Source organism: Geospiza fortis, unplaced genomic scaffold, assembly GCF_000277835.1.
Source record: "Geospiza fortis unplaced genomic scaffold, GeoFor_1.0 scaffold412, whole genome shotgun sequence".
Classification (NCBI taxonomy): domain Eukaryota; kingdom Metazoa; phylum Chordata; class Aves; order Passeriformes; family Thraupidae; genus Geospiza; species Geospiza fortis.
The window spans coordinates 197,310-212,439 of NW_005054504.1; the positions used below are offsets into that span (position 1 = coordinate 197,310).

Consider the following 15,130-nt stretch of genomic DNA (forward strand, 5'->3'; position numbering starts at 1 on the left):
GTCACTGTGGGATCCCTGACTTGGGCACTGCACAATCCATTAAACTGCTGTTCTGGAGCTGGCTGGAATCTTGGAATGGATCTTTGCTGGTGGAAAAACAGATTCCACATGGGCTTTGTAGAACTGCTCTCTCCTCTAGGAAATCAGGGGAAACTCACTGTAGAACATTCCTCAAGCTGTGTCTCTCTTTTCCAGTTTTGCTGAGCACACAGAAGCCAAGAATGGGTTTTACCCACCAGAGTAAGTGGAAAATTCTCTTTTTCTCCTTCATTTTAGAGTTGGGGTGGGGGGAAGAGGGATTCTCCTGACCTGGGACTGCCCTGTGGATGAGCTCTGGGAGCAGCCCTTGCAGAGGAGGGTGGGCCTGACCCAGCAGCTCAAAAGGCCTGGGCTCTTCCAGCTGCTTTCCTCACATGAGGATGAGTGGGTTGGATGTGGGGCTCAGCCCTTCAGGAAATTCCCAGGGCTAAGCAGGAGGGAGGGACAGATGTTCCACTGGAGCCAGGAAAACCTGGTGGTGGATATTTTTACTTCTTGATGTTCTCCTCTTGCTGAGCTTCCTGCTGGGACCAACCAACCCCCTTGTCTCTCAGGTCCAGCTCTGGTTCCTGGCACAGTCCTGGGGATGCTCCGGAGCTGCTCCGTCCCTCCGAGCCCTCCCTGGGGGACACCAGGTGTGACACAGGGCCTGGGGCTGGCACCTTCTGCTTCCAGAGGGACCTGGGCTGGGAATAAGCAACTTGTCCAGATTAGAGCTGAGATTAGAATCCAAACTGGGCAACAACGCAACTGGAAAAGGAAAATCCTGTGTGGATAAACAGTGGGAGCAGCATCTTCCTGTTCACTGTTACACAACTTCTTCCCAGAGATGCAGCCTGGGAATTCAGGAGGAATTCCTTCTGGAAAGGGTGCTCAGGCATTGGCAGGGGCTGCCCAGGGAGGTCTGGAGTCCCCACCCCTGGAGGTGTCCAGGGAAGGCCTGGATGTGGCACTCAGTGCTGTGGGCTGGGGACAAGGTGGGGATGGGGCACAGGTTGGACTCAATGATCCCAGGGGGGTTTTCCAGCCCCTGGGATGCTGGGAGCAGATCCAGCAGCTTTGGCACTGCCTTTAGTGCCTCCATCCCACAGGATTTTAGAGCCTTTGCTCCCCTGACATTGCTGGGGTGCATGGTCAGGGAGGAGTTGCTGCTGTTGGCAGCACTGATCTCCCTGGAGCTGCTTCCCTCCCTTGTCTGTTATTTTGGGGCTCATTTCCCTGTATTGGCCCAACAAAGGCATTGAGGTGAGCAGGTTTCAGTGCCAGGTTGGACACTGGGGCTTGGAGCACCCTGGGATAGTGGAAGGTGTCCCTGCCATGGCAGGGGGTGGGACTGGATGAGCTTTAAGGTCCTTCCAAGCCAAACCTTTCCATGATTCCTGGATTCTGTGAAATAAATTCATCCCCCTGAGCTGAGGAGAGGAGGATCCCACGGCCTGGGGCTGCTGCTGGTGATGTAGGAATGTCTTCCCCAAAGTTACTCCTATTGTGCTTTGCCTAGGTGCTCCCATCCTGGGACAGGACAGGAAATTCCTGTACAGAGATGTGTGGGAATTTAATCCCAGTAACCACCTCAGTTCCTCCACCAGCCTTTCCTCCTCTTGGATAGGATTGAAAATGGGCTTTTCTGAGGGAAAATCAGTTCTCTGAGACAATTCTTTCCTCTTTCCTGGGCTGATACAAAGTGCAGTGTTGCTGTTCCATACAAATCCCCTGGAAATTTTGGAAGCTGTAAATTCCCTGTTTTTTTGCCAGGTCATCCTTGCAGTCTGATGTCCCTTTTCATCCCACTGAGAGAACCCCTGTGCACATCGAGGACACAGAATATTCCTTTAAAAGGTAAGAGTAGGCTGAGTTTAGTGGGTGCAGGAACAATCCTGAGCATTAAGGGAAACCTGAATGGACAGGCACAGAAAGGGGCTCCTTCTCCTGCTTTTTCCCCAAGGATGGAAACAACTGAGGTTTAAATAAACCAAGAGCTTTGTGTTGTATCCCCGTCCACCTCCTTTGAGCACTCCAGATTTTTCCTCCTCCTGTGCTCTCAGTGGGGTTCAGCCACTCCCTTTCAATTCCCTGATAATCCAGGATGGTGCAGCAGCAGCAGGGAGCTGGGAGCAGCTGGAGCACAGGGACATGGGCTGTCCTAGAGAAAACCCCAGTGCCAGTGCCACCTTTCACCTGGCACAAGGCTGGCCTGGTGAGCAGGGCAGTGCCAGGGTCCAGGTGCCAGGTTTCAGGGATGTGCTGGGGGTTGCTCTGGTTTCCAGCTCTGTCCTGGGCTATGAGGAGAGGAGCAGCTCCACAAATCCTGAGGGTCCATCCCACCACCAGCCCTACTGGGATGAGACACGGTGAGGACTGGGGGCACTGGGGTGTCTGGGGTTGGTGATCTGGGATGTCTGGGGTTGGTGATCTGGGATGTCTGGGGTTGGTGATTTAGGATGTTTGGGGTTGGTGATCCGGGATGTTTGGGATTGGTGATCCGGGATGTCTGGGGCTGGTGATCTGGGATGTTTGGGATTGGTGATCCGGGATGTCTGGGGCTGGTGATCTGGGGTGTTTGGGGTTGGTGATCTGGGATGTCTGGGGTTGGTGATCAGGGATGTTTGGGGTTGGTGATCAAGGATGTTTGGGGTTGGTGATCTGGGGTGTTTGGGGCTGGTGATCTGGGGTGTTTGGGGTTGGTGATTTGGGATGTTTGGGGTTGGTGATCTGGGATGTCTGGGGTTGGTGATTTAGGATGTTTGGGGTTGGTGACCCAGGATGTCTGGGGTTGGTGACCCAGGATGTCTGGGGTTGGTGATCTGGAATGTTTGGAATGACTCTGGCCAAACTGGCTCCTGCTCCTGGCCTGCTCCTCTCCAGGAATGGGTTTCTGCCCATCCCAGCATGGGTTTTCCCAATCCTGGATGTCTGGTTTAGGTTTCTGGACTCAGCCAGCCTCACTGAGAGGGGCCAAGGAGCTCCTGGCCATGACAGCCCCCCAGAGCCCCCCAGGCTGAAGGATCCCACTGAGCCCAGCAGGGCTGGGTAAGGAATGGGATATTCCCCCTGCCTTCTGTGGGATCAGGGGTCATTCCTTGGGCATCTTCCCCCCTGCTGATAAATATCCTCCCAGGTTCTCCTTTTCAAAGAATCATGGAATTGTTAAGATTGGAAAAGACCTCTCAGATCAAGTCGCAAGCATCAGCCAGCACCATCACCACATTCAGCACTAACCCATGGCCTCACCCACACATTTCCTGAACGTTTCCAGGAAAGGACAACCCTTTCCATGAACAGATGGAAATGACAACCCTTTCCATGAAGAAATAGAAATGACAACCCTTTCCATGAAGAAATTTTTCCCAATATCCAACCTAAACCTCCTCTAGTGCAACTTGGGGTCTTCTGGTGCCTGATTCTAGTGCTGCTTCTACTGGATGAACCTTTTACCATGGTTTTATAGCAAAACCTGGGAGAAAACATCCTCCTCAGCTGGAGCCAGAAAACCCTGTCCAGCTGGACTGCCAGGAATACCTTCCTAGACTTGAGATTTGGGAGCAGAGGGTGTCTAGGGAGAGGCAATAAGCAGTAAAATTTGGCATTGAGCTCCATAGTAACACTGGGTCTGGTTTTGAACTTCCCCAGTCAGGGCTGGGTGTCCACATGGGAAAACTTTATGGACTGATTTCCTTTCTTTTGTCCATATTTTCCACCTAAACTGGAAGAGGCTCTTGGTTAAACTGGGCTCCCTCCCTGGTGTGTCAGTGAGAGCACCTTGGAGTCAGAGGGTGAGCAGAGTGTTCTTCTCCCCAGGTCTGAGCTGCACTCCCAGGACACTGCTGGGAGCAGGGACAGGGACCTGGGACTGTCATCCTGTGTGCAGAGTGAGGAAAGCACTGCAAGAAGGCAAGATTGATAATGGGACTGCTGGTCCTGGTGGGAAGATGTGGGGAATTTGCTGCAGGGGGCTCTGGAGGAGGCACTAAAGGTGCTGTGGTTGGGGTCCTTCCTTTCAGCCCTGCTTCTTAAGAGGTCTGGATTTTCCATCTGTTTTTTTCACATCACTTTGGGTTATTTGAGGACTTGGGTTGCTGCTGGGTGGTTGCATTTGATGATCTTAGAGGGCCTTTTCAACCTAAACAATTCTGTGATTCCATGATTCTTCTATCTGGCACATTTCCATGCTGGGATATTGCAGTTTTTTATTTTTTCCTTGAGGCAGGAGATTCTCCAGGGGCTGCATCTCCATCCCACAGGAATTCTGTGCTCAGGATGCTTCCACAGACCATAAAGGTCTCATGTGTTGGCAGGTCCAGCTGTGTTCCTGGAGGAAGCAGCATCCCAGCCCCAGAGATTCCACATGCAAACGAGTCTGAGCCCCGTCAGGACAGGTATGGAGCTGGGACACCAGGACATCCCTCACACACCTCCAGGTCTCCTTCCTGGCCTGCCCAGGACATCCAAATGCTCATTTCCTGGCCTATGGAATTCAGGAACCAATGCAGGCTCTGCCAGTGCCACCTTTCCCCCTGGGAGGAGCACAGCCCTGCAGGGACCTTCCATAAGAATTGTTGCAGTTCAGCATCAGAAAGACCTGGAGCTGCTGGAGAGAGCCCAGAGGAGGAACTGCTCCAGGCCTGGAGCCCCTCTGGAGCCAGGCAGGGAGAGCTGGGGGTGCTCCCCTGGAGAGGAGAAGCTCCAGGGAGAGCTCAGACCCCTGCCAGGGCCTGAAGGGGCTCCAGGAGAGCTGCAGAGGGACTGGGGACAAGGGATGGAGGGACAGGACACAGGGAATGGCTCCCAGTGCCAGAGGGCAGGGATGGATGGGATATTGGGAATTAGGAATTGTTCCCTGTGAGGGTGGGCAGGCCCTGGCACAGGTGCCCAGAGCAGCTGGGGCTGCCCCTGGATCCCTGGCAGTGCCCAAGGCCAGGCTGGACACTGGGGCTGGAGCAGCCTGGGACAGTGGGAGGTGTCCCTGTCATGGCAGGGGTGGCACTGGATGGGCTGTGAGGTCCCTTCTAACCCAAATCATTCTGGGATTCTGGAACTCCCTGATCCTGGGATTCTGTTAACACCATGGTGCCCCATTTCTCCCTGTTCCCTTAGGAAGTGGCAGGATCCACCCTCAGCACACCCTGAACACTCGTGGGAACTGCTCAGGGCAAAGACACCCCTTGGCTTTATGGCCAAAATGGTTTTCATTCTTCAGCAGGTCTGACTTCAGCTGCCAGGAGGGTGTTGGCAGTGCCCACGAGCCCCGGCCCCCCGTGCCCCTGTTCCAGGAGCGCCAATCCTTCGGTGGCTCCGTGCCCAGCCACAGGATCCCAGGCTACGTGGACAGCCAGGTGTTCAGCACCAGGAGGTGAGGAGTTGGGGAGGGGAGTTGGGGGTGAAGGGTTTAGGATGCAGAGACAGGGAAAGCTGCTGGCATGGGACACTTTCCACTGTCCCAGGCTGCTCCAAGCCCCATCCAGCGTGGCCTTGGACACTTCCAGGGATGGTGCAGCCACAGCTTCTCTGGGCAATCTGTTTGGGAATGCTTTGGCTTTGCTCAGGTGTTGGGTTTGGAGCCTGCTGTCCCTGTGGAGCACAGACCTGGCACAGAGGCAGAGCATGGGGGAGTGCATCATGGAACCATGGAGTTCTCATGGCTGGGAAAGGCCTCTGTGATCATCAGCTGTGTCCCATGGTCAGCACCAAGCCACAGCCTCAAGTGCCACATCCACACATTTTCTGGACACTTTCAGGGATGGGGATTGCACGCTGTGCCAGGGCTTGGCAGTGCCAGAACCTGGCAGTGACTGTGAGCCCAGAGTGGGGACTCCAGAGATTCCCACTGCCGTGTGCTCAGGGCTTTGTGTCCCCCAGCAGGCCCAGCCCAGATCCCAAAGGGAACGTTTATTCTGGGAGCAGCAGCCCCAGGAGCAGCTGGTATGACGGTGCCAGGGGGCACGGGGACTTCAGCCCCCCTGCAGGACGGTGAGTGCAGGGCTGGGATCCCTTCCCCAGGCAGGGAACTCCCCACTGCCACTCGCACTCAGTGTCCCTGTGTCCTGATCCATTGCTCATTCCCTGCGTGTGAGCAGGTGTGGGGTGTGCCTGGGAGGGGTCAGTGCCCAGCAGGGAGATTCCAGCCCAGATTCCACCTGTGTGAGGATCCCTCAGGTGCCCAAACTGAGCTTGAGACTGTTCCACTTCCTCTCCCCAGCCATGACTCCTTTCCCAGAGATCCCACCATGCCCATGTCCCAGAGAAGCCACAGGGTGCCGTTCTACATGGACAGCTTAAACTCTAACAGCTCCAGGTAAACGGGCAGTCACGAGGGCAATTCCCCAGAAATTTATGACATTGGAGCCAGCAGGCAGAGCCAAGAGCTGAGAGAGGGAGGATTGGTTTCCAGGGAGTGGATGTATGATCAGACCAGCTCTTAAACCATTCCTAGCTAAATCTGCCTAGCAGAGTGTCTGGGATACATCCAGAAAAATCCCTGGAGATTTTTCACTGTGTGGGAGGCCAGAAGAGAGGGACAGGAGAATGGGGAGCTGGTTCCTGGCCAGGAACTGACCTTTGCTACAGGAAAACAGAGAGCACAGCAAAGAGAGAGGGCCACTGTCCCCAGAATGTCAATGGTTAAAGCACAGAACTGCTCCCAGAACAAGGCTGTTGGAAGAGGCAGGAGGTATCCAGTATGGAATTCCATTATCCTGGGCCCCTGCAGTCCCTCCTGGCAGTGCCAGCCCGCCCATGTGCTGTCAGATGCTCCGTGCAGCCCCCAGTGCAAGGCTGAGGGATGTGTAACAGGAGTGGTTGTGGGGGTGAGGGGAGGCACAAGATCCTTGGACTGGCTCAGCCCCATTCCAGGTCTCATTGCTGAGTGGATGGACAGAGCTGTTTTCCATAGTTTTGTTGTGTTCTTCCTTCAAATTACTGAGCTGGGGCCAGTTCCATTGGCCTTGGGAATGTTCCCATCTCCTGCAATTCCTCCTGTGCCCTTTCTCCCCCTGGCTGCTCCCAGTCAGGCTCCCACTCACTCAGCCCATCCTCACTGGAAGATCTCATTGGATCTTCTGCCTCATGGCCCTACAAGTGAGACTTCCCCAAATCCCAGATGTGGAAGCAGAAAGGGATTGGTTTGGTCCATGACAAGGTCTGGCAAGGGATTGGTTTGGTCCATGACAAGGTCTGGCAAGGGATTGGTTTGGTCCATGACAAGGTCTGGCAAGGGATTGGTTTGGTCCATGACAAGGTCTGGCAAGGGATTGGTTTGGTCCATGACAAGGTCTGGCGCTCACAGACTTTTCCCTCTCTCCACAGGCTCCTCTCCAGTTCCAGTGAGAGGCTCTGCAGCTCCCACCACAGCTCTGGGTACCAGCCTGACTCCAGCTCTGCCGGGTAAACAACTGAGGGGGGCACAATTCCCTCACTGCAGGGTGGGGCCATCCTGCCCGGGAGGAATTCCAGCTTTGGCACCTGGCTGGTGCCACCCAGTGTGGCCAGCAGGGTCAGGGCAGTGATTGTCCCCCTGCTGGGCACTGCTGAGGTCCCACATGGAATCCAGGGGTCAGTTCTGGGCCCCTCAGGACAAGGCAGACCCTGAGGGACTGGAGCGTGTCCAGGGACGGGGATTGGAGCACCAGGAGCATCTGGGAGCTGGAAAGGGGCTCAGTCTGGAGAAAAGGAGGCTCAGGGAGCCCTTGTGGCTCTGCACAACTTCCGACAGGAGGGGACAGTTGTGGGGGTGGGGCTGTGCTCCAGGGAACAGGGACAGGAGGAGAGGGAACGGCCCCAGGCTGGGCCAGGGGGAGTTGAAGTTGGTGGTGGAAGTGTCCAGAAAATGTGTGGATGTGACACTTGGGAACATGGTTTGGTGGTGACCATGATGGTGGCACTAATTGATGGTTGGATTTGATGATCTTAAAGGTCTTTTTCAACATTAATGATTCCATGATGTAGAAAGAGCCCATGCTCAGTTCAAGGGAAAAAAAGAGGTTTCTTTCCTTAGCCATGACAGGTCTTAGTGTAAGAAGGGAGGATTAATCCCAGCTTTTAGGCAGCAGTGGAAATGCACCATGGAAAAAGGCTGATTAATTCCTGTCAGGGCTGCAGGCTGAGGGTGGGGAGCACGGGGCTCCCCTCGACCTGCACGGAGCTGCACCAGGGTGGGACATGGAATTCTGGAGCTGGGATTGCAAAAAGGCAGGAACGTGCAAGGGAGGTAAAAATATCCCCAGCCAAGCAGCAGCAGTTTACACACTGGATGGAAACATTGGAGATATTCCAGAGGCAGAGCAGCCCCTGGAAGCAGCGCTGTGCCACAGGGCTCGGCGGTAACCGGGAGCTGGGAGCTCTCCCCGTGCCCATTGTGTGCCTAATCCTGACGGGAGCTGCGAAAGACTTATCCCTCAACCCCATAACTGGATGAAAGGGTTACATTATCCATCCCATTCTTTCCAATTAACTCGATTTGTTTTGGTGGGGTAATTAGAGGAGTTGGTATTTAGCAACAATGCTCGATATGCAGGATTTATTCCAGAACAACAGCATCCGCTCGCTCCGAGCCTCTCCCGGCACGCGTTCAGTGCTGTCCGGGGCACACACCCGAGCCCCAGCCGCTCTTTTCTCATGCAAATGCTTCCCGTTTTCCCAGGAGAGGGATCCTCTTTGTCAAGGAGTACGTGAACACCGGCGGCTTTGCAGCCTCGCCACGCCACGGCAGGTAGGGAGCGCTGGGGACAGCCGGTGTGACTGCCAGGTGTGACTGCCAGGTGTCACTGCCAGGTGTCACTGCCAGGTGTCACACCCGTGTGTCACTGCCAGGTGCCACACCCGTGTGTCACTGCCAGGTGTCACTGCCAGGTGTCACACCCGTGTGTCACACAGGCGTGCAGAGCACTGGGCTTTGCTGCCTCGCACATCCCACCAGGAGGGAGCAGCTGGAGCTGCTCAGCCCGGGGGTTCCTGGGAGGGGAGGTTCTGCTCTGTGGGGTCCTGCCTTCTCCTCCCGCTGTGCTGGTGACAGCAGGACCCATGTCCCACTGCTCCCAGGGGACAGGCCAGCTCCTCTGGGGTGGCTTGGTCTCTGAGGTGGGTGAAAACACCACACTGCAGCTTTGGCACTGGGAGGCTTCACTGTGCTCCTGTAAACAATGACTGGAATGCATGAGGAGAGTGTGGAGGGTGAGGGCTCTCACTGGAAAAACTTCAATACATGAGTTTAAAAAGGTTAAATTGTACCATTTTCAAGCTTAATTCTTCAGTCCTTTGAGCTCTGCTCAAGTGAAGCTGCTCCAGACTGGCCCCAGGTGACAAGAGCAGGATTTGGCCCCATGCACATCATCCTCGCAGTGATGTGGCACCAGTTCACACCAGTTTGAGGCTCCCTGCAGGCATTATCCTCCCTGAGCGCTCTCCTGGCATCTCTGGAGGAGCTGATTACACTGCCCACACCTCCAGCCTGTCCCAGAGCTCAGCAAACCTGCTGGCAGCAGCCAGAGATAAGCCAAAGATCCAGGAAACTCAGGCAGAGAGGGAACACTCAGCTGGATGAGGGGTGAAACAGAGATGTGTTCTGTGCCTTTCCCTGCACAGTAGTGCAGGATTTGGAGTTTTGGCACTGAAAAGCTGCTATTTGTAGGGGCCAGATGCAAACATGAGGGCCCTTGTGAGGCATGGGGAGTTTTGTCCTCTCTGGGAAGGCACTTGGAGGACCTTCTCCCCAGGGAACAGGTAGCCAGGATATTCCAAGTCATTGGATTATGATTCTATCCGAAATTCTCTTCCCACATATCACTGCCAAGTGCTGATATTTGCCTCCTTCCTTCCCCAGTGGCAGCCTTGTGGATCTGAGTGACCTGGAGAGAAGCAGCTACAGCCACCACAGTTACCTGTCCAGTGCTCCCCTGCACAGGTAGGACAGGGTGGGGCTGCCCTGGGCAGGTTCATCAGATTCTCAATCAGAAATGATTGCAAGGTTTGCTTTTTGAGGACAATGGGGTGTGTTGTGGAACAGCAGCACAGTAAATGGAAATACAGTGACATGGACTCCAAGGCCACCAAGGTGACCAGGGGGATGGGGCACCTCTCCTGTGAGGAAAGGCTGAAAGAATTGGGGATGTGCAGCCTGGAGCTGAGAGGCTTTGTGGTAACTTAATTGTGGCCTTCCAGTGCCTGAAGGGAGCCCGCAAGAGAAATGGAAAGGGATTCCTTCCAAGGGCCTGGAGTGGCAGGGCAAAAGGGAATGCCTTCTCACTGACTGAAGGAAGGGTTAGATGGGACACTGGGAAGAAATTCTCCTTTGGGAGGGTGGGGAGGCCCTAGCACAGGGTGCCCAGAGCAGCTGTGGCTGCCCCTGGATCCCTGGAAGTGTCCAAGGCCAGAATGGACAGGGCTTGGAGCAGCCTGGGGTAGTGGAAGGTGTCCCTGCCCATGGCAGGGGGTGGAACTGGATGAGCTTTAAGGTTCCTTCCAACCCAAGCCATTCCATGATTCCACAACTGTAGGATTCTGAGGTCTGTTCTGTCCCCCTGGGACAGCACAGTCCCCTGTTCTGTCACACCTGTGGGAGCAGGCTGCTCATGGGCAGCAGTGCTGATGGCTGGGATAAACCCCTGGCACCAGTGCTGGCACTGGAAGCAGAGCATCACAGAGGCACCCACTGCCCTGTTCTTGCCAGGTCCAGCGAGCCCCTGTGCAGCTACTGCAGCCGGGAGATCCGAGACTGCCCCAAGATCATCATAGAGCACCTGAACATCCACTGCCACGAGTACTGCTTCAGGGTAAGCCCCAGTGCCTGCCTGCTGGGAATGGCAGGGCTGGGAGCAGGGCTCTTCCTGCAAATTCCATCCCCAGGCTTTCAGAGGGATACACATGGGGTGTGGCAAATCCTTACCTCACACTGGGACAAAACCACTCAGGCAGTCACAGGTGTCCCCGGGAAGTTTTCAGGTCCTTGAATAAATGTTAGAACAAGGAGAATTCTTTGTTATTGGCAGCATCCTCAGAACACCCTCATGTCCTTGCCCCACTGTCCTTGGGGCAGACTTGCTGCTTTGTGCTCTTTGTGCTCTAGTGGTGGTGTCTGAATCCTCAAACCCTGCAGGGTTTCCAAGGAAAGTGTGTGGGGATGTGGGGAGGGTGGGAGGAGGAGGGATGGGGAGTGTGGGAGGAAGAGGCCTGCAGGGACATTTGGCTGCTGTAGGAAAGTGCAGCCTCAAAGGTTGCATCCTCACCTTTTAATAAAATGATGCAGAGCCCTCTGCCCCTTCCCTTCTGCTGTTCCTGTATGGAGTTTTGCCCATTGTCCAACCTCCTTGTTTTCCCCTTGGCAGTGTGGAATTTGCCACAAAGCAATGGGAGATCTCCTGGATAAAATATTCATCCACCGGGACATTGTCCACTGTGACAAGTGCTACGAGAAGCTGTTCTAGGTGCGTTTCCAGGGCCCCTTTCCGGAGCCATTCCCAGGGGGATGGCTGGGTGAGAGCTCAGGGTTCACTGGTGAAGGGCATTTAACCCTCACATTTCCAGGGTGGCCAGGCAGGGATCCTCCTGGGCTGTTCAGTGGGGAGCAGTGACCTTGCTGCAGCATTAGCTGGGAACTCACTCACGCTGTCCCGGGGGTGTTGGTTGGAGCCAGAATGTCGGTGACAAACAGGCTGTGGTGGCTTCCCGGGGCTGACAGGCAGAGGCTGGCTTGAGTGATGACAGAAATGCCCCTCAGAGGTGGAGATTCCCCACGGAAGGCAGCTAAATGTTCCTCGCTGTGTCCTGGGCTGACCCTGCACAGGGACTGCGGGTGGCTCGGGGCTGTGACACTCCCCTGACAGGGACACCAGCCACTCCTTTAGTAAAGATTCTTTGAGGTGAAAACCTTCGGGTAGAGTTGTACATTCCAACAGATCGACAGGAGCGGGTTGGACAAGGTTTGGTTTTGTCAGATTATCTGGAAGGAGCAGGAGGTGCCATGACAGCGACCAGAGCTGCTGCGCTGGGGCTGGGAGACCTCGTGTGCTCCCGGTGCCTCCCGGCACAGAGCAGGAGGAGGAGCGGGGAACGGGCTCCTGCCTCGCTGCTCCCCGTACCTGGTAATGGGCTGTGACTGGTGAGGTGCCCACCCCCGCGCGCTCCCGGCTCCACCGACCTCCAGGGCCGCATTCCCGGCGGGATCAGCCCGTGCTCAGGCGCTCTTTGTGTGCTTGCAGGGCCCTGCGGAGCTGGGAATGCAGCCCGTGCCCGGCGGCACGCCCGGCAATACCGCAGCTCCTGACTGGCTGAGATTGCACAACTCCCGCTCCTGCTTCCCTCGAGTTCTTTTCCCTCTCGCTGCCCCGTGGCCGTGGATGAGCTCAGCACCTGCTGGTTGATGCTGTCACCTGCACCAGACAAGAGTGATGGGAACGAGATAAGGCAGCCTCCTCCTCAAAGATAACGTTTTCCAGAGGTGCTGAGCCCCTCAGCCTGGCTTTAGCTGCATGAAGATTCCGAGTGCTCCCGGAGCTGAGAGTCAGGCACAGCTCCTCAGGTTTATCCCAGCTAATTGCCACGATCTCTCCTGATGATATTTGTATTTCTTTCCCCTGTGCAGCCAGGCTGTGCGAGCTGGCACACAGACACTGGGAGCCTTAAACACTAAATGTGGATTCTTGGGAGGGTTTCAATTTAGTCCTTAGCAAAAGCCTATTTCTGCGTCTTTCACCCCCAAATTCAGCCTAGAAATAGCTTCTGCCTGATTTCCATTTGCTTTCTCCAGGGTTCCAGGAGCACTTGCAAACTCTATTCTAATCGTGTGTCAGCTTTAATTCCCCTTCCTGCCTCTTCCCTGAGGATGCTGCAGCAGCACTTGTGGCTGGGGGCCCGCCTCGGGGGGTGTCCTTGCCCTGGGGTCTGGCTCTGGCTCTCAGGGCAGGTGTCCTGTGCCAGAGCAGGGCCATCTCAATTCCCTCTCCTGACAAAGAGCTCTGCTCAGCTGAAATCCCACTTTCCCACCTCTCATTGCTGTAGGTTATTCACAGCCCCAATGCTCACTAACAACACTGAACTTCCAGCAGATGCTGCACTCAGTAAAATCAGAATTGTGTCATTTTAGCCCTTAACTCAGAGCTGACAGGTTGGGAATGCTGAATACTGAAACCTTTCAAAAGTCAGGTGTCCTAAAAGTGTCCAGACTTACTGTTTCCTCATGGGAAGCATTAGGAATCATGGAACTATAGAATCCCAGAATGCTTTGGGCTGGAAGGAGTTAAAGTTCATCTATTTTAAAGTTCATGCCCAGGGACACATTCCACTATCCCAGGTTGCTCCAAGCTCCGTCCAGCCTGGCCTTGGACACTTCCAGGGGTCCAGGGGCAGCCACAGCTGCTCTGGGCAACCAGGGCGTTGCCCATCCTCACAGCCCAGAATTGCTGAAAACCAAGCTTCTCCTAAAATCCTGTGACTACCTGGGGAAAAAGGAACCCTGATCCCCCATGTGAATTTTTGTTTGTTTGAGAGCAGCTGAGGGAGCTGGGAAAGGGGCTCAGCCTGACGAAAAGGAGGCTAAGAAGGGACCTTCTGGCTCTGCACAACTCCTTGACAGGAGGGGCTTTTCCCCCTTCAAGACGTGTATCACCTAAAGGGAACCTGCAGCTATTATAAAAATGTTATGCTTTATAATTTGTATTGGTCTGAGCTTTGAAGAATTGCTGACCCCATGAATAAAAAACAAATGAATTATTCAAAGAGGTGAATCTTCCTGGTATTTGTGGAGAAGGGTCACCTGCACACAGATTTTTCCTACATGATGGATGAGGTGCATTTTCTTTTAACAAAAAGATCTTACTTCTCTTGGGATTCTGCTCCTTGTGGGGACAAATCTTGACCAGATTATTTCACATAAAATCAAATAAATAAAGGGTATGAAATGTGCTGGTGGAGACTGAGCAGAGGTGGAGGCAAACCCATCCTGGCACTACAGCTCCCATGGTGGCATGGGGACCTCAGCTTTTGGAAATCCCATCTTCTGCACAGACCAAACCTCTCCAGAGCATCTGAAAATTAACAACAGACCGACAGAATTAACAGTAGCCCAGCTGACACCAGGACAGACCTTGAGCAGTGTCAGTGCTGGATGTGGTGTTCAGGCCAAGCAGTATAAAAACGAGATTCTGCTCACAGCACGTGGCCTTGGTGACTGCCAAACATCCAATGCTTCTTATCAGGAGGTGCCAGAGGCTGTGTGTGGGTCCAACAGGCACATCTGGGAGGAGGATGTCAAAGAATGGAGCTAGTTTTATTGTTCCTTGATAAAACTGTCCTGAAGAGACATTACACACACCAAAGCTTTGGGAGATTCCAGCTAAGCTGTATTTTTGCATTTTTCTGGATCACAGACACAGGAAGAGACCCTTTCCCCCTTCACTCATCCCTTCCCTATTCAGCCCTTTTCCCCTCATTTGCTCCTCTTCCTCCCTCCCTGCTGCTCTTCCCTCACTTCCTCACCTTTTTCCCTCCTTCCCTTTCCTTCCCCTCACTCTCATAGCCCCTCATGCACCCTTTCCCCCTCACTTACTCCGTTCCCTCTCACTGCCTTTTCCCCATTCACCTTTTCCCCCTTTTAAACCTTTTCCCCTCATTGATCCCCACTCCTCTTCCTCCTCACTCACTTACCTCCTTCCCACCATCACTCCTTCATTTTCTCATCATTCATGCCCTTTTCCTCCTCTCACCCCTTTCCCCCCTCACACACCCCCTCTCTTCCCTCACCTGCTCTAATTCCCTTTCCTCCCTCACCCATTCCATTCTCCTTTCACCCTCACTCCCCTTTCCCCCTCACTTGCCCCTTTCCCTCACCCCCTTTCTGCCATCACTTACCCCTTTCCCTTTTCCCCCTTTTAACCCTTTTCCCGCCACTCCCCCCTTTCCTCCTCATTAATCCCCATTTCCCTCATCCATCCCTTCTCCTCCTCACTCACGTCCGCATCCCCCTCACTCCACTCACCTCCTTCCCACCATCACTCCCCGCTTTCCCCCTCATCCATCCCCTTTTTTCCCTTCTCACAGCCATTTCCCCCCACCTCCTTTCTCCCCTTGCCCTGGCCCTTCTCCCCTCACTCCCGTTCCCCTGACC

General features: G+C 54.5%; 1 protein-coding gene across 1 annotated transcript in view; it reads left to right on the forward strand.

Moving 5' to 3' along the window:
- The window catches only part of ZNF185 (zinc finger protein 185 with LIM domain), a 30,201-nt gene extending 17,333 nt beyond the window's left edge, over positions 1 to 12,868 (forward strand). The window contains exons 16-31 of the mRNA XM_031063449.1: positions 196 to 240; positions 594 to 674; positions 1,795 to 1,878; positions 2,307 to 2,390; positions 2,962 to 3,069; positions 3,838 to 3,930; positions 4,335 to 4,415; positions 5,240 to 5,389; positions 5,899 to 6,006; positions 6,236 to 6,331; positions 7,342 to 7,419; positions 8,675 to 8,743; positions 9,854 to 9,934; positions 10,700 to 10,802; positions 11,355 to 11,453; positions 12,228 to 12,868. Coding sequence (XP_030919309.1) covers positions 196 to 240; positions 594 to 674; positions 1,795 to 1,878; positions 2,307 to 2,390; positions 2,962 to 3,069; positions 3,838 to 3,930; positions 4,335 to 4,415; positions 5,240 to 5,389; positions 5,899 to 6,006; positions 6,236 to 6,331; positions 7,342 to 7,419; positions 8,675 to 8,743; positions 9,854 to 9,934; positions 10,700 to 10,802; positions 11,355 to 11,453 — 1,360 coding nt within the window. The 3' untranslated portion in view covers positions 12,228 to 12,868. The remainder of the gene's footprint in view (positions 1 to 195; positions 241 to 593; positions 675 to 1,794; positions 1,879 to 2,306; positions 2,391 to 2,961; positions 3,070 to 3,837; positions 3,931 to 4,334; positions 4,416 to 5,239; positions 5,390 to 5,898; positions 6,007 to 6,235; positions 6,332 to 7,341; positions 7,420 to 8,674; positions 8,744 to 9,853; positions 9,935 to 10,699; positions 10,803 to 11,354; positions 11,454 to 12,227) is intronic.
- Positions 12,869 to 15,130: the final 2,262 nt, after the last annotated feature.